At 39.8% G+C, this 24,103-nt stretch overlaps 1 protein-coding gene across 1 annotated transcript in view; it reads right to left on the reverse strand.

The window, feature by feature from the left end:
* The window catches only part of map3k1 (mitogen-activated protein kinase kinase kinase 1, E3 ubiquitin protein ligase), a 144,796-nt gene that overhangs the window by 12,727 nt on the left and 107,966 nt on the right, over positions 1-24,103 (reverse strand). Inside the window, exons 11-14 of the mRNA XM_048523759.2 lie at positions 18,650-18,771; positions 11,040-11,131; positions 9,203-9,401; positions 3,045-4,380 (exon numbers count right to left, since the gene is read on the reverse strand). Coding sequence (XP_048379716.1) covers positions 3,045-4,380; positions 9,203-9,401; positions 11,040-11,131; positions 18,650-18,771 — 1,749 coding nt within the window. The remainder of the gene's footprint in view (positions 1-3,044; positions 4,381-9,202; positions 9,402-11,039; positions 11,132-18,649; positions 18,772-24,103) is intronic.

Raw genomic sequence — 24,103 nt, forward strand, 5'->3', positions numbered from 1 at the left:
AAAGAGAACAAAGTTGCAAGAGGAAAGGTTATTGTACAAGAAACAGAGGAATACAACCGTAATGGGTTATAACAGTGGGATGAGATTTTTAATTTTGCAGCATTAGGTCAGAGTATGTAGTGGGTAATGAATAGAGTAGGTAGGATATAGGTTCCAAGTCTTGAATGAATTGAATTTTACTGACGTTGGAGACAAACAGCTGGCCGAAAGAACAATGATGATACCAAGTCTGAAAATGACAATGGTACGGACAAGAGCTTCACTAAAAAAGCTGAAGTTGGGGAGCTGAAGGAGGAGCAGTGGGAAACAAATTAAGTGTGCAAAAGTGGGGGTAATGGGTAATTACTGTAGAACACAGAACAACACATCATGGGAACAAACCCTTCCACCCACTGTGTCTGCGCCAATCACAACGCTATTCTAAACTGGGGCACTCTGCCTGCATATGATCTTTATTCCCAGCCTTGTCACGTCTGTCTAAATACCTGCTTTTATCACGTCCCCGGCAGCACATTCCAGACACCAACTACCCTGTGTGTTACAAAACTTGCCCCACACATCTCCTTTAAATTTTCCCCCCTCTCACCTCAAACCTATGCCCCCTAGTAGTTGAGATTTCTATCCTGGGGAAAAAAATTCAACTATCCACGACTCATTTTTATATAATTCTGGGTTTTGTAGGGAGAAGTATCAATAGACTCTCTCAAGGAGATTAGATTTGTGTATCAATCTAAAATAATAGATCATGTATTGTTAAATGCTGTATCAAGTACAATCAGCATGGTTAATGAAGTGATGTACCTGTTAAGTTTGTTAAGAGTTCTTTGAAGAGGTAACATGCAGAGTAGTTAAGAAAGATGTGATAGGTTTGGTTTTGAAAAAGCATTTGGCAAGGTACCACACATGAAGCTACATAATAATAGCCCATGATCTTGGGGATAGTATATTAGTATGGATAAAGGATTGGCTAACAAATAGAAGACAGTTGGTATAAGGGGGTTAGTTTCCAGATGGTAACTAGTGAATGCCACAGGGATTTGTGCTGGGTCCACAATTATTTAAAAGTATTAATGACTTTGACAACAGAAGTGAATGTTCTATTGCCAAGTTAGAGGAATATAAAATGGTGGAGCACACTCAATGGGTTGAATGGTCTACTTCTGCTCCCTTGTTTTTTGATCTAACTTTAATACAAAATCCATTTGGTAGATTCAGGAAACCCGTATTTAACAATGCATTATAATTACTTGTAAAATAAATGAACATTTAAGTATATATCAATAATAATTTCCAACTTCTCTCCCCTCTCCCAGTGGCACATTTCCATGCAATTACTTGCACATCCTCCATCTTCATTGTCCAAGGTCCAAATCTATCCAGGTGAAGCAGCAATTTACCGATAGTTCTTTCAATCTAGTCTAATACATTCACTGCTTACAATGCAATGTCGAACACCTCCATTGCATACACAAGAATAATCCTAACTTTCCAGTTGCTGACCACATCTTGCCCTTCTGCTAATATTTCTGTTCTAGGTGTACCGTAGTGCTCTAGCAGAGCCCAGTGCAAGCTAGGGAAATAGTGCCTCATTTTCTGCTTGGACACTTTACAGCCTTCAGGATTCAATATTAATTTCAACAACTTCAGAGTGTGAACTCTGTCATCCGCTGATTATCTGCGGAGGTTCTCCAGTGCTGATTTTACTTTGCATGTTCTCACACCTCATTTGTAAAACATCATAGCAAGAACTGCAGATGCTGGAGTCAGCGATAACATAGTATGGAGCTGGAAGAATGCAGCAGGCCAAGCAGCAGCAGCAGAGGAACAGGCAAGTTGACGTTTCGGGTTGGGATCCTTCTTTCGAAATGAGGAGGGGGCAGGAAGCTCAGAAATAAAGAGAGAGGGGGGAGGAGTGGGACTGGAATTGGTCAGTGGGATGGCAAGGGCAGACAGGTGGGAAAGAAGATGGACAGGTCGTGTCAGGTCAAGGAGGTGAGGAAGACAGGGAGGGTTGGACATGGGGAGATCTTAATACTGGTGAATTCCATGTTTAGGCCATTGGGCTGTAGGGTCCCGGGGTGGAACATCACGTGCTGCTTCCCTAGTTTGTAGGTGGTGTCACTGTGACACTGGAGGAGGCCCACAATGGACATGTCACCCAGGGAGTGCAAGCAGGAGTTAAAAATGGTTGGCGACTGGAAGGTGTTGTTTGTTGCCAATACACTTTGATGATCAATTATATGAATATTAACATTTTGTAATCATTTGTGGGGGAAAAATCCCAACAAACAGGACATCATTCTCCAATTAGCTAAAAACAGCAAACCAGAGGAGTTTTATTTTAGCACCTCAGAAGATGCAAGTTTATGTGGGCTCATCTGTCCTGCTACTCCACTTATTTACTTTAAAGATTTTAGGCTATCAATCTTAATCTCGGTGAGCAAATCTGTGCTTCCTGTGACCTCAATAAGTAATTCATAATAAAGTCACTTTTCAAAAGTTGTTGGTCAGTACCGAGAGTTAATTCTGTCTGTATTCTTGAGCAATAACAAAACTATTTAATTTTCCTAGTTAACCAAGGTTTCATATGCACCAACACAAAATTAGAATTCAATGTTTAATTTCTTGTGAAAATGGACAAAAGATCGATTAATTTTCTCAGTTAGGATGGCGCATACACATCATACAAATAATGTAGTCATAATCAACAAGTTTCATAAGACAAAAATGAAACTGTGCAAGGTAAACTTAAAAGTTCCAGATTTTGTGAATTACATGTATTTGCCCATCAGCTGCCACGGAGGACCTGGGGAGACTGTGTAACCGGCCTCTTATTACGTTAAAAAATAGAAACTTTCCAAATGGATTTTAACATTAGATGCCATCTTTTCAATAGACAATAGGTGCTGGAGTAAGCCATTCGGCCCTTCGAGCTAAATTTCATTTTGCAAAGACTGCAAAGATATTAGTACACAAATATATGCAGTTCTTCAGACAAGGATGGGAATTGGAAAGATCTCTGTGGGGTAATGAAACACACTTACATCCAACTGAATGAGAATGACATCCTCTCCATTCTGAACTTGCAGCTGAGGAATAGCAGGTAGCGCATCCTGGGATGCTGACATAGCTAAGGCAACTGCCAATGCCTCCTCCTCCTCTGCTTCCATTTTCTCTTTGCACTTCTGATTCTGATTAACATCATCATTGTAGGTACAGTCAGTCTCTGTCCTCTCAGGAGACAGCACAGCAACTTCAGATTTAAATGTAACAGTACTATCACATGTAGGCATTGATGCTTCAAGGAGATCTTCCATACTAGAGTTCAGTTCTGTCGAAGTATCGAGGCGACAAGTATCCTCCACAGGAGTGAATACAGTTTCATCACTTGGAATAACTGGGTTGCTACTACAGTAGTCACTAAGCTCAAGATCTTTTAGTTCAAGCATCATACAGCTTCTGCTCAAGTCACCTGAAAATTTCCCTATTTCATTTAGGCATGGCCGCGATGGTTTTGGTCTGTGGATCTGACTGGATGCAGGAGGCCGTGCCTGGGTAAAAACTGGAGACAGCTTTTCAGTCTCTCTACCTCCAGTGATATCTTTAGAACAGTTGTTTTGAATCTGAAGAGAAAATTTTCGCTGTGCTTTTGGGGAAGACAATGCAAATTTGCTAGGAACAAAACCCTGAGGTCGTAGTTTGGAACCATCAATAGCCATTTGTCCAGCTAAAGGATTTGATGAAGACGATGAAGGCGAAGACGAGGGGGATGACGGGGAAGGTAAAAATGGGAAGGAAAGCTGTGAATGATTTAATGGTGTCACTGATGAACATGAACTGACACACTGACTCAGTGGCCTGGGGCGTACTTGAATGGCTGTCTTTGGTTGTTCACAGGGCACTGCAGTCACAAGTCTTGTAGAAGAAATATCTTGTACTGTCTCTCCCATTTCATCTGCTCCAACACCAGATTTAGGATCATGATCAGGATTAAACACACTTTTTCTTGCTTTTCCAGATAACTTCAGAGTGTTCACCGGGGAGCTGTTTTCTGTAGCATATGGTGAATTATGCGGAGCTGAAGGCTCTATGAAATGATCATGTCTTCCATCCACAGTTTGTTCATCCTCTATACCTGATTGAATGGCATCAAGAATGTCCATTTCCTCTGCTATAGCTATCAAGCGCCGCCGCATACGTGTGTAATGGGTTGAGCTGGTTACACTCAGCATGTGTATAAGCTTCACAAAAACACGAGGAACTCTTGCAACCATCCGGGCAGCACTGAGGAAGACTCTTCGGGACATTTTTCCCACCATTGAGTGGGAGTTGTCAATAGACTGCAGTGCAAAATTCAAAAGTGACAGTAGCTTCTTGTATCTAGAAAATAAACCAGAACACCATAAGAATCGGCTTTACAGTACATATCTGAGCTAAACTGGAGAGCTCCTTATACATAATACTTTAAATACACAATGTTCCAACAGTAAAAATGGCTAAGCAAACTTTCTTCTCTGCATTAGTAATTGAGTACTGTAATAAAAGCTTTCAGAATAAAATCCACTTGGAAGGCATTTATTTTAGGATGAGAACAGTTAAATCTATCGGTTTTTCTAATTGCTTTAGTATGGCTAGCACAGGTAATCTCAAATTAAGGAGAATTTCTGGGCCTTACCAAGAATATTTTAAATTGTTGCATAACCCCTTCCTCGCAGTGCTCAGAACGATCCCAATTTCATACAAAAATACCTCCACTCCTCTTCTGTGACCTGATTCTACCAAGCAACCTCCAACAGCACGTAAAGTGATATTGTTTCTCCTTCAAATAATTTCTGGATGCTACATCCATGCTACACAACCGACTTAAACAGTGGTTTGCAGATACTCTAATCTTGAACTTTGATAATTAAACCATTCTGCCTTATATGCAACTCAGAGTGCCCCATCCTCCTCTTTCAAGAAGTTGTCGCACAATATTTCTACTGCACTTGACTTTCAAACATCTACTCATTCCAATCTCTATTGATCCTCTAATCTAATGGGCAATCACTGCTCTTTTCCAAAGCTCCTAATGCAGTTACATGTCCTACGACCTGCCCTGCCCAAAATGGACCCCTTCCACTTTTCCCCCCACCCTTTTAGTATTTTCTCTTTTTCAAGTAGACTACTTTGCTCCACATTAAAATCCTCATTAACCACCATATCAATTGGTAGCCTGTTACTCTGAGATAGCATGCCTTCTTTGACATCTAATCAGTGATGTTTGCTCCACAGCTCAGCTCCCTTTCCAACCCTCGTTAAATCTCAGTACATATAAATCTGTCATTGTTATGGCCACTCCCTTGACTTTTTCACTCACATTCTATGCTTTTTATTTAAACAAAGTACTTGATTACTGATGAGACCAGTCATCATCCCTTTTCTAAACTGATGTCTCCGTACATCATCTTTACCCCAGTCTCTGACTCTGGACTTTCTAACTTATTCCAGGTCAGACAAAAAGATTACAAATGTGAAATGTTAACTGGCTCCCTCCAAGTGCTACCTGACACTGCCTAACCCCGTGTATTTCCAGCATTTCTATGTTAATTCCATCTCCAACCATTCCCCTCAACATTCATAAAAACCAGGAGCAGGAGTAGGCCATTTGGCCCTTTGAGCCTGCTCTGCCATTCAATAAGATCACGGCTGATCTTTTTGTAGCCTCAGCTCCACTTGCCCACCCTCTCACCATAACCCTTAATTCCTTTACTAGTCAAAACATTATCTTAGCTCTAAAAGCATTCAAATGAGGAAGCCTCAACTACTTCACTGGGCAGGGAACTCCATTCATTCACAACTCTTAAGGTGAAGTTCCTCCTCAATTCAGTCCTAAATCTGGTACCCCTAATTTTGAGGCTATACCCACTTATTCTCATTTCAACCACCAGTGGAAACAACCCCCCTGCTTCTAGCTTATCCATTCCCTTCATAATTTTATATGTTTCCATACTATCACCCCTCATTCTTCTAAATTCTGATGAATATGATCCCATATTCTATACTCATCAAAACCACTTTCATTTACATCTGCTTTTGGGAGGAAAAATAAATTCAAGTAATTCATAATCACATTCCAACATTTGGCTCTTCATTCTCAATAACTTTGTAGCTGTAGGCTGGCCAAATCACTCCCTGATGTATACTTTCCATATCCTTGTCTAGGCCAAAAATCAATCACCTGCCCCAATTTTGAACACACCCCAGAACAGACTATATCCATGCTCTCCGTGGGAATGGGGCAAAGGCTCGAGTCCATCTACACACAACTGATTTAGTCACCCATTGCCAGACATGGCTGGACCACATTAATTTTTAGGAAGCCTCACCTTCCTTTGATGTCCAAGAAGATCAGGCAGTATGGAGTGACATTAGTAAACAAAGGTCCCAGTACCTTTTCTTCCCACTATTGTTCAGCTCCTAAACCCAGTGTCAGTGTGCTCTGCTCTTCTCTACAAGTTAGAAAACCTCAAATCTCTCTTCCCACTAGACCACTTATTCAACTCCTTTGTTCATTAGTGCCGTGTCTCCCCAAATGCCATCCAACCTGTCCCCCAACACCCTTGCTAGATCCACATCTTTCAGTTCTCTTCATTCACTCCTCTGTTCCCAGCTTTACTGAGCAGGCCCATCTCGTTTCATTTAAATGCAGATAACATGGATGCCAGGAGAAGGGGCTGCCAGTCTTACCTATCAGTTCCTACAGTCTTTCTACTTTAAGTACAGTAAAATCCAGGCCAACATCCCTTTACCCACCACGGGCCCTGACTTATCTATTTTGCAACTGTTAGAATCCCTACAAAACAAGTTTCCACCATAATGTGCTAATACAGTCATAATTAATGAATAACATTCACTAACTTTGACTGGGGTGTTATGATTTCTCCCGGTGCTGACCCTGAATGACATCAAGAGATGGAATCATATTCCACTTCGTATACCAATGACAAGCTCCACTACTCTCTGGTGCACGACTGCTCATTAAACACTCAGTCTTGGATGAATCAGTTTCACCAAACTAAACAACGGAAACACCAAAGCCATCAGCTTCACGCTTAGTCTCTTCATCCTGCCCACTGCTTGCAAACATTGTGCATGCCTAACTTCAAGTTAAACTCCCAACCAAACGTCACAATGTTTATCTACTACTCCTTCAGTAATATCATCTACCTCTGCCTAACTTCAACTTGTCTGATGCTGAAACCATAACTAGGGTCACTTTTAGATGTTAGCATTTCTGTGCTGTGCCTACTGGCGCCTCATATCCCAAATCCCAACTCATCAAAAACACTGATACTGAAATCCTATCCTGCACTGATTCACTCACCAATTCTGATCTTCCCTACCTTACATGAATTTCCAGTGCACCTGTGCTTCAAATGTGAAATTCTTACCACGTATGTTTAAAATCACTCCACAGGCTCAAACTTCTAATATTCTCTAATGCTGCTCCCCAGTAAAGTTTTAGGTTTCTCAGATTCTGGTTTCATGCATTTCCAACTACCCAACCCCAAATCCAACTGTTATACTGCCACCCAACTAGATCCCAAACTTTGGAATTTCCTTCATTCCTAATATTTCTCCATTTATATCTTCCTTAAGCCACCCCCCCCCCCCAAATTTTACTTGACCATTGTCTCAACCTCCTAATCCCTCCAATTTCATATTCATTTTTCTACTATGCCTCTGAATCACACTGGAATACTTTTCCAAAGTAAAAGATTCCAACAAGAATCCAAGTTGTTGTACAATGAAGTTGGATTTTTAAATGGGAGCCAATACTCCCTTACTGCAACCTCTACGACTATCACATTTCAAGGAACTGCCATGTTTGTATCCTGACCTTGAAAAGTAGGGTCCCTGCATAACAGACTTCAAACTCAAATTGCAGGACATGGGCATTTCAACCACAGTAAAAGCTATGCAATGTTTGGTGGCAATTTTGTTTTACAAGCTCGCATTTACCTTTCTATGTCACACTACAGCATTTCAATGTTGCTAGGACTTCTTTCAACGTGCACTGTAGAGAAAAATTTCTACTAATTCTTTGGTACTATTGTCAATTCATCCATTTCTTTGGCACGCTTGCATTTTGAGAGAAACAAGGCTTTATTTAAAGCTGTAACTTTCCAATTAGATTAATGAGCCAACTGGTGCAATGGACAATTTAAACAATGCTATTCTCATCAAACCAAATGCCAGTAAATCAAAATAGAATTTTACAAATTACTATTTCTACAAGTTTATTAATGGCAGCTCGTGTGCATTTGTGAAACTAATTTAATCACATAGCAAGAGTAGTTCTCAGCTGCCAGAAACTTCTTAGAAGGACTAGATCATAACTTCTTGCTCAAACCTTCAATTAAATACAAAATATTGATAAACGCAACATGACTCTTCCCTTATAACTTTTGGGCCTGCTGAAATTCATTATTGTGAACTAACATTTGGCTAACAGGAATGCCTGAGGCTTTGTAACAGGGTAGCTACTTGCAATTCCTCAGAATTATCAATGTTTATAGTTACCCTTAAATCAGCAAAGTTCATACATAATACTACTGAAAATTACCTTAGTGATGAACTCAAAACTTATATGCATTTAAAAAACAAGTATGATATTGAAAAATATTGCACTTGTTATAGCCGGTGTTGCTTAGTTTAGTAGAATCTATGGACAAATATTTTTTAAGATCCAAGATGGCAACCAAGTAGGGCTCCAGAGCTAGATCTCGCCTGCTCTGTCCAGTTCAGTTTCTTTCCCGCTTATTGTGTTTTTTGTTCTTCTTTCCTCTTAACTCCTAACCTCAGGCAGCAACAGCAATGTCAAAGATGAAGAGGCCCAGCCTTAAGTCGTGGCAGGGAGGCCCAGCTCCAAGTGGTGGCCAGCACAGACTCATCTGCTCAGAGAGACTATAATTCTGAACGTCATATTTCTTTTTTCTTATAGTTTATACTTATGATTTTCTGCCTAGGTATCTTTTGTATCTAAAATGGCACTGTAAGCAGTGATTTTGTAAACTTTTCCCTCGTGACGACATGTGACAATAAGCCTAATTTGAATTCCAAAGCTTCAATACCTTGAAACTATTAGACCAAACTGTGAAATATATAAATGATACACTGCCTATACAACTTGGCAGCAATGAGGAAGGAATACCTTTACCTTTCTAGCACAAGTTCTGTTTCAACAACTGGGTCCTCACTATTAGAAACAATGTGAGGGTAGAATTCAGCTGGAAATTCCAGTAAAAGTCTATCAATGAGACACAGACGTCCAAGCAAAGCCTGCCAATTAGTTGATTCTGTTGAGGTACGCAGTATACAGTTTAAGACATAGTCAATACCTCCAACTCCAATGGATGCTACAGGGAGAAAGAAAAAACATTATATTTAGGATTGAATTTATAGCAGGATATTTATTAAATATTATCTTCCACATCTAGAAAGCATAGCTTAAGGATATTACAAATCAGTACAATTAATAACTATGAATAGAGAAAACACCACAACAAAGCAACACTTAGTACAGCAGCATGTAAAATATCAGTTTTCACACTCATCTCTCCATTACATTCACTGTTTAGCAAACAACTCCATCTCCTGAGCTGGTACTAAATTCAAGTGTGACAAGAGATGATACACACTTTCCTTCTATTTACTTGTCTTTAATCCATTTCTCTTCATGCTATACCTAATAATATCTAGTGACTGCAGTCTCAAAACTTTTAACTGACTCCCATCATCTTCTGGGGGCAAAGAGAGCTCTAGATTTCCAATGTGAATAAGTACTTCTTAACTTAATTCCTAAATGGTCCAATTTGTAATTTTAACATTGCGTCCCTCACTCTAGATTTTCCACACCAGAAAACAAACCATCTTTTCAAATGTCTCTGAGTTTAAACATCTCAATTAAGTCACCATTCACACCTCTGAACTGAATGAGTAAAAAACATTATATCTGTCCTCATAACGCTTGAAGTTACAGTTTATTCCAACTAATATTTATTTTACTCCACCAAGGCTTATACTTTTGAGGCAGACTGTGTGACAGAAGCATCACTTGGCATTCCAATAATAAAAGTAAAATGCTATTCACCTCTGGATTGCTTTTATTTTCATCTTTACAAATATGGATATCAAAATCACATTTTAATGCCATGCTTGTTAATAGTCTGCCATTAAAATAAAATTCAATTTATCTTCTTGGACAAAAGAACTCCATTTGCCACAGTCTCACCCAATCATTTAACTTCTGTCCTTTTATAATTTCACTCTGCCAACACAAATCACTATGACTCCTAACCGATTATCACTTCCAATATAACTGCAGACCTCTGGTGAAAACATCACATCATGCCAATCAGGGTATATTACCACTATTCCTAGGGTTTTCTACCTTCCAACTAATGGTTAGGCCAGGACACAAAGATGCATTCAAAACTATGGCCTTTAGTTTTCATAAAAATTTCTTATGTAGACCTTGTCAGAGTGAAGGCTCATTTGGACAATAGTTCAGCATTTTCCTACCACAAGGTTGATTTAATTTTCTGAAGATATCACCAGATTCTGATATGATCTATCCATCACAATAGCAAATCTATGTTTTTTCCTGACAATTCCAAAATGTTCAGTCAGTTCCTGATGGTAGTTTACCATTAGCTACGGAGAGGCTACTGGAATCTGAGGTCTGCAGTTTCCAGGCAACTCCTTTCTCATGTAATAGATAATTCCATATCTAGTGTGGTTGGGATGACAGATTGGATGGTCATAATTTTTTAAAATATTCTAGATGTGGGAATGTCACCATAATAGGAGAAAGGAGTTGTCAGGAAGTTGAAGACCTCAGATGGCAGTTTCCTTCCCTAAAAGGGCAATGAACAAAATGCATCTAACAGCTAAGACAGACAGTATGAATGAAAATAGATTTTCTTAACAAGACACTTACATAAAAGATGCAGCACAAAATACACAAGTAAATTTTAATACCAACTGTTTCTTGCCTGATTTAAGAATTTCTCTGCTCACAGCAAGCTCTCCTGACTGGCCTTTGCACAATTCCAACAGCGTAGAAACAGAAAGTTGGCTTGTTCGACTGAAAAGAAGATGCATAAAAGGATAATGAAATTGTGTGCACAATGTTTCTTTTCTTCCTTAGGTTATCACATTACTATTTAATACTTGCACAGGTTACATGAAAAGCACCTTTTAACATTTCAGTACTTTAGAAATAGAAAAACACAGAGCTCCTGCCAAGCAACAAGCTGTCCTACGACAGAAAAGTATAAATAGAGAGAGAACCATCCAGAAGTTTAGGGAGTGTGCAGATTTCTTTCATGGGGGAAGCAGGTTATTCACAGGAAAAAGGTCTGTAGGTACAGCAGTGCATTTTAGCAGTCTCCAAATTAGGCAGGGCAGATTAAAAGTGCCCTCGAATGGCCTAGACATTAATAAGAAAAAAAAAGCTCCAGAACAAGGAGGCTTTAATGTTGTCATAGAGGAAGATATTTTACAAGGCTGTTGAACGCACAAGTTTAAGGAATACATTTTAAGGAGTAAGTCAGCTGTTAGTTTAAGAGTTGTACAAACAGACATTAAACTAAAAAGAACAACATCAAGTAAATGCAGAAGTTTGCTGGAAAGAACTCAAAGTACAGTATGCCAACTGAACAGGAACGTTAAAACGGAAGGTAAGCCTTCAGTGAGGTTTTTATCATCTCCACTCCTCTTATACACCAGCTCCCCAAAGCCCTCAACTCAACATTTCAAAAATCTATTTACATCTTTAAATACTGAAATATACTTTGTGTACAGAATTTGAGATATCCACTATCTTCAGTGAAGAGATTCTTCAGTTTTAAATGAGTTACTATTCTGTGATTATGTCACCTATTTGGAGATTTCCCCACTAGTGAAAGCATCAAAAACAGAAGACCAAAAGACATAGGAATAGAATTAGGCTATTTAGCCTAGAGTGTGCTCTGTCATTTGATCATGGCTAATATGTTTCTCAAACCTATTCTCCCGCCTTCTCGCAATAACTCTTCATCTTACTAATCAGCAACATATTCAACACAATCTGAAATATAGAGCATGGCTTGATCAAATACAGTCAACACGGCTTTGTGAGGGGTAGGTCATGCCTTACAAACCTTATCGAGTTTTTTGAGGATGTGACTAGAAAAGTTGATGAGGGTCGAGCTGTGGATGTGGTGTATATGGACTTCAGTAAGGCATTTGATAAGGTTCCCCATGGTAGGCTCATTCAGAAGGTCAGGAGGAATGGGATACAGGGGAACTTAGCTGCTTGGATACAGAATTGGCTGGCCAACAGAAGGCAGCGAGTGGTAGTAGAAGGAAAATATTCTGCCTGGAAGTCAGTGGTGAGTGGAGTTCCACAGGGCTCTGTCCTTGGGCCTCTACTGTTTGTAATTTTTATTAATGACTTGGACGAGGGGATTGAAGGATGGGTCAGCAAGTTTGCAGACGACACAAAGGTCGGAGGTGTCGTTGACAGTGTAGAGGGCTGTTGTAGGCTGCAGCGGGACATTGACAGGATGCAGAGATGGGCTGAGAGGTGGCAGATGGAGTTCAACCTGGATAAATGCGAGGTGATGCATTTTGGAAGGTCGAATTTGAAAGCTGAGTACAGGATTAAGGATAGGATTCTTGGCAGCGTGGAGGAACAGAGGGATCTTGGTGTGCAGATACATAGATCCCTTAAAATGGCCACCCAAGTGGACAGGGTTGTTAAGAAAGCATATGGTGTTTTGGCTTTCATTAACAGGGGGATTGAGTTTAAGAGTCGTGAGATCTTGTTGCAGCTCTATAAAACTTTGGTTAGACCGCACTTGGAATACTGCGTCCAGTTCTGGGCGCCTTATTATAGGAAAGATGTGGATGCTTTGGAGAGGGTTCAGAGGAGGTTTACCAGGATGCTGCCTGGACTGGAGGGCTTATCTTATGAAGAGAGGTTGACTGAGCTCGGTCTCTTTTCATTGGAGAAAAGGAGGAGGAGAGGGGACCTAATTGAGGTATACAAGATAATGAGAGGCATAGATAGAGTTGATAGCCAGAGACTATTTCCCAGGGCAGAAATGGCTAGTACAAGGGGTCATAGTTTTAAGCTGGTTGGTGGAAAGTATAGAGGGGATGTCAGAGGCAGGTTCTTTACGCAGAGAGTTGAGAGAGCATGGAATGCGTTGCCAGCAGCAGTTGTGGAAGCAAGGTCATTGGGGTCATTTAAGAGACTGCTGGACATGTATATGGTCACAGAAATTTGAGGGTGCATACATGAGGATCAATGGTCGGCACAACATTGTGGGCTGAAGGGCCTGTTCTGTGCTGTACTGTTCTATGGTCTATGTTCTATGCTCCAATGACTTGGCCCACACAGCCCTGTGCGGCAACAAAGTTCCACAAATCAATCATTCTATGGCTTAAGGAATACATCCTCATCTCAGTTCTAAAGGGTGTTCCTTTACTCGGAGGCTGTGCCCACGGGTGCTGGTTGAAACATCATCTCCACTCCACAGTATCCGGCCAATTTTGATTAAATTCCAACCCCCAACTTCATCCTTCTAAACTTCATCAGGTACAAATCCAGAGTCCTCAATTGCTCTTCATATGTCAAGGCACTTCATCCCCAGGATCATTCTTGTAAATCTCTGCTGGACCCCCGCCCACCAAGGCAAGTACATACTTGCTTAGGTATGGGGCTCAAAACTATTCATATCGTTCCAAATGTAGTCTGACCAGAGTCAGGACTCAGCAGTATCTCTCTGCCCTCTTGAAATTAATGATAACAATGCTTTTGTCTTCCCAACTGCCAATTTAGAGTGCATTGTTAAGCTTATGATAGTCCTGAACTAATACTCCCAAAACCCTTTGTACTTCAGATTTCCAAAGCCCTTCCTGATTTAGAAAATATTCTATGCCTCTATTCTTCCTATCAAAGGGCATAACCTCATTCTTTCCCATATAGCACTCCATTTTCACTTCTTTGCTCAATCTCCTGGCCTGTCGAAGTCCTTCTGCAGCCTCCCCATTTCCACATCACTACCTATCCCTCCACCTATCCTTGTGTCATCTGCAAACTTAGCAACAATGCCCTCAGTTCCTTCATCCAAATCGTTAACGTGTAACAGAAATAGTTATGGTCCCAACATTGACCCATGTGGAGCACGACTGGTCACTGGCTGCCATCCTGAAAAAGACCCTTTCATCTCCAGTCTCTGACTTCTGCTAATCAGCCAATCTTCTATCCATGCCTCTTCCTTGCCCCTAACATCTTGGACTCAAATCTTATTAAGCAGCCTTCTTGTCAAAGGCCTTCTGGAAATCCAGAGATCATGTCCATTTGTTCCCTTTTGTCTAACTTGCTCATTACCTCCTTAAATAATTCAAACAGATTTGTCAGCATGGCCAGCCCTTGAAGTCATGCTGACTCTGTTATCATGCACTTCCAAGTACTCTACAATCTCATCTTTAATAATGGACTCTAAGAACCTACTACGGACTGAAGTCAGGCTAACTGGCTTATAGTTTACTGCCTATTGCCTTCCTGCTTTCTTAAACAGGTGTGTTACATTAGCCATTTCCCAGTCCTTTGGGATCTTCCTCGACTCCAGTGATTCCTGAAAAATCACCAGCAATGCCTCTATAATTTCCTCAGCCATCTCCCTCAGAACTCTGGGATGTAGTCCATCTGGTCTGGGTGATTTATCTGCCTCCAGGTGTTTCAACTCCTTCCAGCAACTTCTAATCAGTGTTGGCCTCTGCTCTCACCTCTGTCCCCTACCTCTCCTGAAGTTCTGGTACGCTGTTGGTGTCTTCTGCTGTGAAAACTGATCCAAAGTACCTATTCAGGTCCTCTATTATTTCTTTGATCCCCATTATTTCTTCTCCAGTGTCATTTCCCAGTGCTCCAATGTCAACTCTAGCCTCGTTTTTTTTTGATATTTGAGAATACCCTTGCTATCTTCTTTCATATAACTAGCTAGCTTAGCCTCTTATTTCATCTTCTATCCCCTTATGGTCTTTTCAACTAACCTCTGCAGGTATGTCTTTTTAAAAAAAAGGTTTCAAAATCCTTTGACTTCCCACTAATCTTCACCACATTGTATGATTTTTCTTTTGCTTTTATGCTGTCCCTGACTTCCCTTGTCAGCCATGGCTGCCCTGTCCTACTCTTAGGAGGTTTCATCTTCCTTAGGAATTTCTTCTTTCCCTCCTGAATTACCCCAGAAACTCCTGCCATTGCTGCTCCACCATCTTCCCTGCTAGACTCCCCTTCTAATCAACTTTGACCAGCTCCTCCCTCAGGTCTTTGCAGTTACTTTTACTCAAATTGTAATACAGTTAAATCTGATTCCAGTTTCACCTCAAGTTCTGTAATCAACTTATTACACATCACCTAATCCACAATCATCTACTCCCTAGAAAGCTCTACCACAAGTTGCAGCAAAAAGAAAAATCTCTCAGACATCCTATGAATTTTTCTGAGATCAACTGCTAAACTGATTAGCCAGGCTCACATGCATATTGAAGTGCCCCATGATTATTACAATAGTGCCTTGCTTACGTATTTTTTCTATCTCCAGATTCATTTTCTTCCACACACCTTTGACGACTACCAGGAGGGCTATACATAGCTCCCATGCAGTATTCTTCCTTTGCACTTCTTCAATTCATTCCCAGACCTGATCCCCTTGCAGCTACATCTGAGATTGCCATATAACACCCACGAATTTCAATCTGCACTACAAGTTCATTTACGTTGGTTTGTATACCAAGTACAACACCCTAAGTTCTTTGGTTGGTCCCCTCTCTGCTAGGTACGAAGTTAGTATGGAATGCGTCATGAGTCTCTCTGTCCTATCACTTGTTCTGGAAACTTTAATAACCTCTGCTGAGCTCTTCACACACCAACTTTTTCCATAATTTTTCATACAACCGACCCCACCTACACAATTTTGTTTAAAGCCCCACTCACTACCCTAGTTGTGTTTTTTTTCTGGTCAGGACCTTGGTCCCAGCATGATTCAGGTGGAGCCCAACCCATCTCTTTCCTACTACTGACACCAATGTCCCGTGAATTCAAATCTTTTTCTTCCACAACAATCTTTGAAGCCCATTTACTTTTTTAAAAAAAGTTTCATTGACCCTGTTCCTGTTTACTTGAGGCTCAGGTAATAATCCAAAGATTATTCACTGGAAGTCTGCAGAGATATAGATAGGTTAGGTGAGTAGGCAACAGTCTGGCTGGGAGGTCATTCATTTTGGTAGGAATAATGGCAAAAGTGGATTATTTAAATGGTCAAAAATTGCAGCATCCTGCTGTACAGAGAAACCTAGGCGTCTTTGTGCATGACTAACAAAAAGTTTGTTTGCAAGTAATTAAGGCAGAAAATGGAATGTTGTTCATCATTGTTAGAGGGATGGTTTTTTTAAAAAAAAGTTTATGCTGCAGCTGTATAGGGTGTTGAACAGGCCACATCTGGAGTGCTGTGCAGAGTTTTGGCCTCCTTACTGGAGAAAGGATGGGCTGGCACTGGAGTGGTTGCAGAGGAGGTTCACTAGGTTGATTCCAGAGTTGACAGGGGCTTATGAGAAGAGATTGTGTAGACTGGGATAATACATATTGGAATTTAGAAGAATGAGGGAGCATCTTATGGAAATATATAAAATTATGAAGGGAACAGACAAGAAAGAAGCAGAGAGGTCGTTTCCACTTGTGGGTGAAACGAGAACTCGGGGACATAGCCTCAAAATAAGGGATAGCAGATTTAGACTGAGCTGAGAAGGAACTTCTCACAAAGCGTTGTGAAGCTGTGGAATTCCCTGCCCAGTGAAGCAGATAAAGTGACCTAATTGAATACTTTTAAGGCAAAGATAGTTTTGAACAGTAAAAGAATTAAGGGTTATGTTGAGCAGGTGGGTAAGTGGCGCTGACTCCACAAAGATCAGTCATGGTCTTATTGCATGCGCAACAGCCTGTAAGGGCTAGATGGCTTATTCCTGCTTGTACTTTTCATTCTTCTTTTAAGTTCAATTCCTAGCTACTTATATTTCCTCACCAGAACATCTTTCCTCTTTCTACCTACATTGTGGATCATGAAAACTGTGTCTTTCCTAGGCCACTCCAAGTTCCTCTACAGGCCAGAAGAGATACCCTGAATCAGTACACCATGCAGGCAACACAGCCTTTGGGGCTCTCGACCCTGGTCGCAGAGAACAGTGTTTATTTCCCTGCCTTTACTACCCCCAATTACAATAGCGTTTCTCTTCTCCCCCAGGCTCCATCCTACACCCCATCTTGAATGGATCCCTGTACCACAATGCTACAATCGGTTTGCATATCCTCCCTGAAGACCCCATTGTCAAAGGAAGCAAGATTCTGAAAATTGTTCAGCAAGTTCTAGGGCTGAGGCTCCTTCAGCACTACCTCCTGACACCTTCACCTGCCTCGTTGGTAATCACACCCTCCTGCCCCTCACTAGAGGCCAAATTCGAGGTAATTAATTTAAAGGATGTAGCTGTCTCCTGCAACACAGCATCATGACCACCATGGTAGACAAATTTCGAAAATAAAACTGAAGGTCTACTAATAAAAGCAAAACCCGTGGATGCTAAAAGATCTGAAATAAAGAGTGTGCTGGAGAAACTCAACAGGTCTGGCAGCATCTATGGCCAGAGAAACAAAGCGAAGGTCAAATTTGATATGACTTTGTTAGAGCATTTTGAAAAGGAGTCATATCAGACTCAAAACACCTAATAATTAGGAAAGGTACAAATGCCTTCAACTTTGCTGCAATGAAGGCAATTTTTAAAATTTTTAAAACAGAGGGAACAGAATTAAGGCAACTGATAAGAAAAATCAGAGGGGAAATCAGAAAAGTTTTCATTATAGTAAAAAACAATACTGTCCGAAAAGGCAATGTGAATGGATTCGACAGTTAGTCTGAAAAGAAACTAGATTGATATTTTAAAAGGAAAAATCTAAACACTAAAGATAGCACCTAGGAAATTGATGCTTTCCTATACATTGTTACTAAATGTTTAATGGAAACTATGATGAGAATACTGAAGAACTTTTATTCTGCTTTTGTGCAAGTTGAAATATCCCAAGTCTCAACAGAAAAGCAGGTGGCAATGTTATGTAATTATATCATCTAAGGCAGTTATTGAGAATGAGAAAAGGAGCCCCCAAAAATTAAAACGCTGCCTGAGAATAAAGCCAATGCTCTATTTGCCCCACTTGACAGGGATATCACATCTAGCATAAAAGCAATGAACCAGTTAATTATTTAACATTCCAAAGACAATTTATGCTTGCTCGTCAAATAAGCCAAGTTCTCCAAATGAATATATTTACTTCACCTGACCTAATAAGCAAGTAGACACTTGTAATTTAAAACGTTGTAATCAGCTTTTACTTCATGAGCCTCCAATATCAAGCTCAGTGTTTATTTAATAACTTCCATTATTAAAGGAATATTTAAATCTGCAATTCAGAATTAAATACAATTATCAAATACAGATATTTGCATTTGGTATTGTAGTTCATATTTCTAAAATGTTAAAACTACCATTTTATTCAAAAGGGTGTTACCTGTTGGCATCTGCACATTTGACCAATATAGTTTCAACCACTGGCCTGAGAAGGCGTTGCAGCCGTGACCTTTCTGCTACTGCATGACAAGATGTATACACCAACATGGCTCGTAACGTTTTCTAATAAGAAATTGGAAATAAATGCATTTTTCATGTTAATGTATTAAGTGTAATAAAAACAGAAATAACCTGCTCAATATTTTTCAAGAAAGTTTGGCAAAGTTTGTTATTATGTTACTGGATAATCTTAAAGAAATATCCTAAAGAAACGTGATACACATTGGCCCAACGTTTTTTAAAAAAAATGTTGCTGTTCAATTTTACATATTTGCAAGATGGTACATGAATAACTATGTAAGTTAAATTAAATTAAAATATATGTTGTTGTAAAAACTGGATTAATCAATTTTTTTGTGCAGAGATTCAGGTTTACCTCATCAATGTAATTTTAATAAAGTATAAAACCACACTACTTCAAATTTAAGTCACCATTACACACTTTTTCTCAGTTTAAGTCAGCTATTTTATGAGTGAGCCCTTAAACGTTCAAGCACTACACTGTCTATCACAAAATTAGTACTGATACAATAAGCTGATCGGACAAAAGATGTAAAATACTGAATAACTAGGTTTTACTTATAGGTAAAACAAAGCATCTAGAACTGATGTCCCAATTTCCTTGCATTTACCAATAGCAACAGATAGCACTAGTGCTCAAAGGCAAATGGATAGTTATGTAGTCTAACAGCAATCATATCAATTACAAGTAGCACACCATTTAATGAGCATAATGGGTAATGTTACTTTCCATCTTCAATTCCATGGAGATGGGCCGAATGAAGGCCAAACCATTTGAAATGAGAAACAGGGAAGCCAGGCTGATGTAAAAACTAAAAAGGACAATCATTTCAGACATATCCATTTCATGTCTGAATTAACAAAATTATTGTTTAGTTTTTGTTATTGCTTAATTTCTAGAGTAGAATGTGAATGTAAATATATTCTCCGTCTATAGTTGGCACATTGTGACAGTGCTTTTCAACTGATAATGTTGGCACAGATTCAAATTTTAAATCACAGAGCGTTATAGCTAAATAGAACTGCAAATACCCATTCCGCCTTCCCACTTTCATTTCATGAATAACGAAGTTTGTTCGCAGATTGGCAATGAAAATTTGTTTCCAGGTTCAGATTTACTGTGATTTTGAAAATACAAACACAAATGGTAAAGGTACACGTTATTGTAAAACTAAACCAATGGGATGGTAATTTGGCACTACAATTAGCCTCAGCCTACATTTTCACCACAGTGGGCAGCACTTATATGCCGAAAACGCCATGAAGCCTGGAATCCCCTCCTGCCGCTAATACCAACATTTCCTGACATAGGGATGTGAGGGTCCACACACGCATAGTTCGCAGAAGCAGCTGATTTCTTAAAATGCCCAGCAGTCTCCAATGAAACAAGGTTTTGGAACTGAGATGGAGATTTGAGCATGCAACAGATTTGTTAAGTGCACACGTTATCGGATGGCAAGGTTACCATCTTTGAAGAGCAGAAGCATACTGAAGGTTATGAGCATAGGTCACTTTCAGGGTGGGGTAAAAGCAAGGACCCCAATATCACTTCATGGCAGACCCCACTTCAAAACTTCTTTCATCTTTAAAAATACCCACTATTCTGATTCTTATCCCTCAGCCAATTTTCTGTCCACGTTAGTACTATCCGTTTTATTCCAAGACTTATAAAAGTTTCCTCAAACTGTGGGAATGTATTGAATGCCTTTTTGAAGTCCATGCATACCACATCAACAGGCTTCCCCTCATCAATCTTACCTGTTCAAAAAACAAACGTCCAACTTAGTTAGACACAATTTTTCCCTAAATTCATGCTATCTTGGAAGTTCATCCATATTTTCCAAATGACTATTAACTCTATCCTAAATAGTAATTTCCAGAAGTTTACCCATCATTGAACTCAAATTGACCAGTTACTAGACTGACATTTACACTTTTATTTCGGAAAAAGGAGTTGATGCGGAAGAGGTTGTGACGTTTGTAATTCTCCAAAACACTGGCATCACTCCCAGATCAAAGGAAGGTTGAAAGATTATTGCCAGAGCTTCTGCAATTTCCATTGTCACATCCTTCAATATACTTGGATGCATCTCATCAGCACAGGGTACCTGATCAAATTTAGTACTGACAGCTTGTTCACTACTTCATTCTCATCAAATTTAAACCCTTCTAGTAATGAGTTTCCCCCTTAGTCATCATGAGCTCCCTTATACGTGAAGGTAGCTACAGAGATAAACACCTCAGCCTTGCCTCTAACAAAAGTAAATCCCCGATTTGGCTCCTAATCAGCCTTATTTCTTTTAACTTAGCTGAAGCCAAATTGATTGTCTCCTTTAACCTTTATGCATCCCCTTCCTCAGCACTGCAATGTTTTCCTTAACTAAAACACCATATCTCCTTTTTATCTTTCCTGTCTTTTCTTAACACTTTTTAAACCAGGAACACCTAGACCTGTCTTTCTTTAAGTGAGGGCTCTGTCATCATCACAACAGCAGTCCACATGGCAACTTGTGCCACAATTTCCCAATCTTATTTCAAGTACTGAGTACATTCATATACATGCAATTTAAATCTTAATTTAGACATAATTGCTTTCTCCCTTTCTCTGACACCAATTAACTTACTAGCTTATGCCAATGCTATCTGCTTCTCTCAACACTTCACACATCCTGATATTCCTGTTGAGTATTCTCATTGTTTCTACACTGCTGTTGAGTTACTTTAAAGCCTCGCCAACAACACCAGCAAAAACAGCCTGCAAGGAATTCAGTCCCAGCTTGTTCAGATGGATCGCATCTGAACTCTACAGGTGCCAGCTTCACTGAGGCTAGTCCCAGAAATCTAAAACCTTCCCTCCTGCATCATTCTCTTCTACTACACTTTCATATGTCTTGATTCTAATTTGCGCAAACGTTTGGCACCGGGTATAACCCAGAGATATGTACACCAGAGGACCTGCTTGCTAATATTTTACATATCTCCCTAAATTTTGATTTCAGGACCACATTCTCACTATGTGGGTGGTATTAATGCTGACTGCAATCCTGGCTGGTCACACTTTGCAATTGCTTTGTGGCATCCTTGATCCTGGTACCAGGAAGGCAACACACCATCTTAGCACCACATCAACAACCACAGAAATACTTGCCTGTTCGCCTAAGAATTCCCTGTCAATACTGCCTGTCTTCCTGGCACTCCTGTAAAGCTGTGGTGCCACAGGCTTGACTCTATTTTAAGGATTTATTACGTTCACTAGTACTCAGAATCTCTGGCTACTCTTACACTACCTGCCTGTTCCTCTTAGGTTGCCTTGTATTCACTATTCCCGGTCTTGCAGTGTGACCACCTCTTGAACTACATTTCTGCCTCATGTTCAAAATTTTTCTTTACTGAATACTTGAAGGTATTGTATAATATTTATGCAGTAAATAGTCAGAAATTTACTTAATTATATTTGAACAACAGGCTAGTGAAACGGCATTTTCTCAAATCTTGAAGAGATGCTATAGCTAATTGGAATCCACTGTGTGGCAAATAGATGACAGCTTGCTGTCAAAGATGCACACAGACACAGCTGAGAGAAAGATCTTTGACCTCACATGCCATCCTCCAGGAGGTCACCCAAGTGTCTTCAGGGCATCAGTGAACTGATCATCTTGCCAGAGAAAATATCCTCAGACCAACGTGAGTAGAGAGCACTTGTTAAAATTGATCACAGGTGATAAACAATCAGGCATGGAAGAAAAACTACACCATTGCTATTGCTCATCAAAAATGGGCACAAGTGAGCAACACGCTTAAGGTCAAGGAAGCAAGAATCATAAAGCAGATTATGTACAACAAATCACAGGTTAAGGTGCAGGAGGCAGCCATTCAGTCCAAATTCTTTCACCATGTGTTGTAAGTAAAATTTTGGAGAGACTAATAACCTCTCTCTTTTCTTTCATAGAGGGAATGCAAGGTTACTTGAGTCAGATGGCAGAGTCATCATGGCCCAAGCCGATATTTGTGACATGACACAGGAATGGGACAGTCCCATACAGCGATCCAAAGACGAAGCACATAAGCAATTTGGCTCAACCAAAGGTCCTTGAAGCTGTGACAAAAATTTGAACAGAAAAATGGCATAGGAATTGCAAGACTATAGAGAAGTTGATGTGAAAACACTGCTACAAGCACGACAAGATACCCTTATTTCCCATGAATACAAATCTGATCAACAGTGTGCTTGACTAAAGATGGCCCAAAAATGCTATAGAGCAATATCAGTGCCCTGTGAAGTAAGCTCTTCAGAAAGAGGCAAGAAGAATTCTAACTTTTCCCACTTATTGGAGATTATGTAAATAATATTAGCCATAGCCAAGGCAGAAAAGGTCTTCTCCCTCACGAACAGAAGAGTAACTGCTGCGTCAGACAACTATGATGGCTTTTTTTGTCCAGATGTTATGAGCTTCTCAATTGCAGCTGGAACTGCATTTAAAGAAGACAGCAAGGCATACTTCCTGATTTGTGCCACGTAGTTGGCGAAGGGTTTTGGGTAGTCAAGAGATGAAATCACTCATTATATCCAATTTCAAATCAACTGAGTTTCAAAAGCAATTTGTCAGCAGAGAAATAAAATTGAATCTGATGATTCTTCTTCAGAATAAGCCTATGATCCAACCTCTGACTTACTTTAGCAGGCATATTATTTGAAGCTGGTCCAATTATCTATCGCCTGTTAATAACAAGCTACTATATGTTACTTTAGTTAATGCCTTGCAAATCCAAACAATATTTCCACTGTTCTGCTAATCTATGTTTATACTAAAAATAGATTTGCCAGTTCTCCAGATTCTCGACAGAAAAACAGCTTTGATTAGATCATCATGTGACCCAAGTGCAGCATCTTTTGAACAAAAAAGACTGCTTCCTGTTGTGCAATGAACAGTGGAAACAAATGTGCCAAGGACTTTAGGGGCAGGAAATGAAACAAGTTGTTGGAACTACAAATGAACTACGTCAATGTAGAAAGCAAAACATTCACGTCTAGTAGTAGATTCTTAAATGGAGTATCACAACATTATCATCTTGTAGTTCATACAAAACTAGAAGTCCAGCACCTGAGAAATATATCAGTAGATAAAGTATATTTTTAAAAGTTTCTAATGTGCCTAAACAGACACTATCCACGTGGACGTTTCTAGCCTCCAATTGATCATGCATGACAGAGGGGGGCACTGTGACCAACTGTGTCACATACATCAACTAGAATAAACCACAGGTAAATTTTGCACACTGATCAGTCAAAGTAATTTATCATATTTCCATTCCCTAGACTGCAGTAGGACTGAAAATCTAAATTTCCTGAAGAATAGCTTTACCACACAAATTA

The sequence above is a fragment of the Stegostoma tigrinum genome, chromosome 1 (genome assembly GCF_030684315.1).
Source record: "Stegostoma tigrinum isolate sSteTig4 chromosome 1, sSteTig4.hap1, whole genome shotgun sequence".
Taxonomy (NCBI): Eukaryota; Metazoa; Chordata; class Chondrichthyes; order Orectolobiformes; family Stegostomatidae; genus Stegostoma; species Stegostoma tigrinum.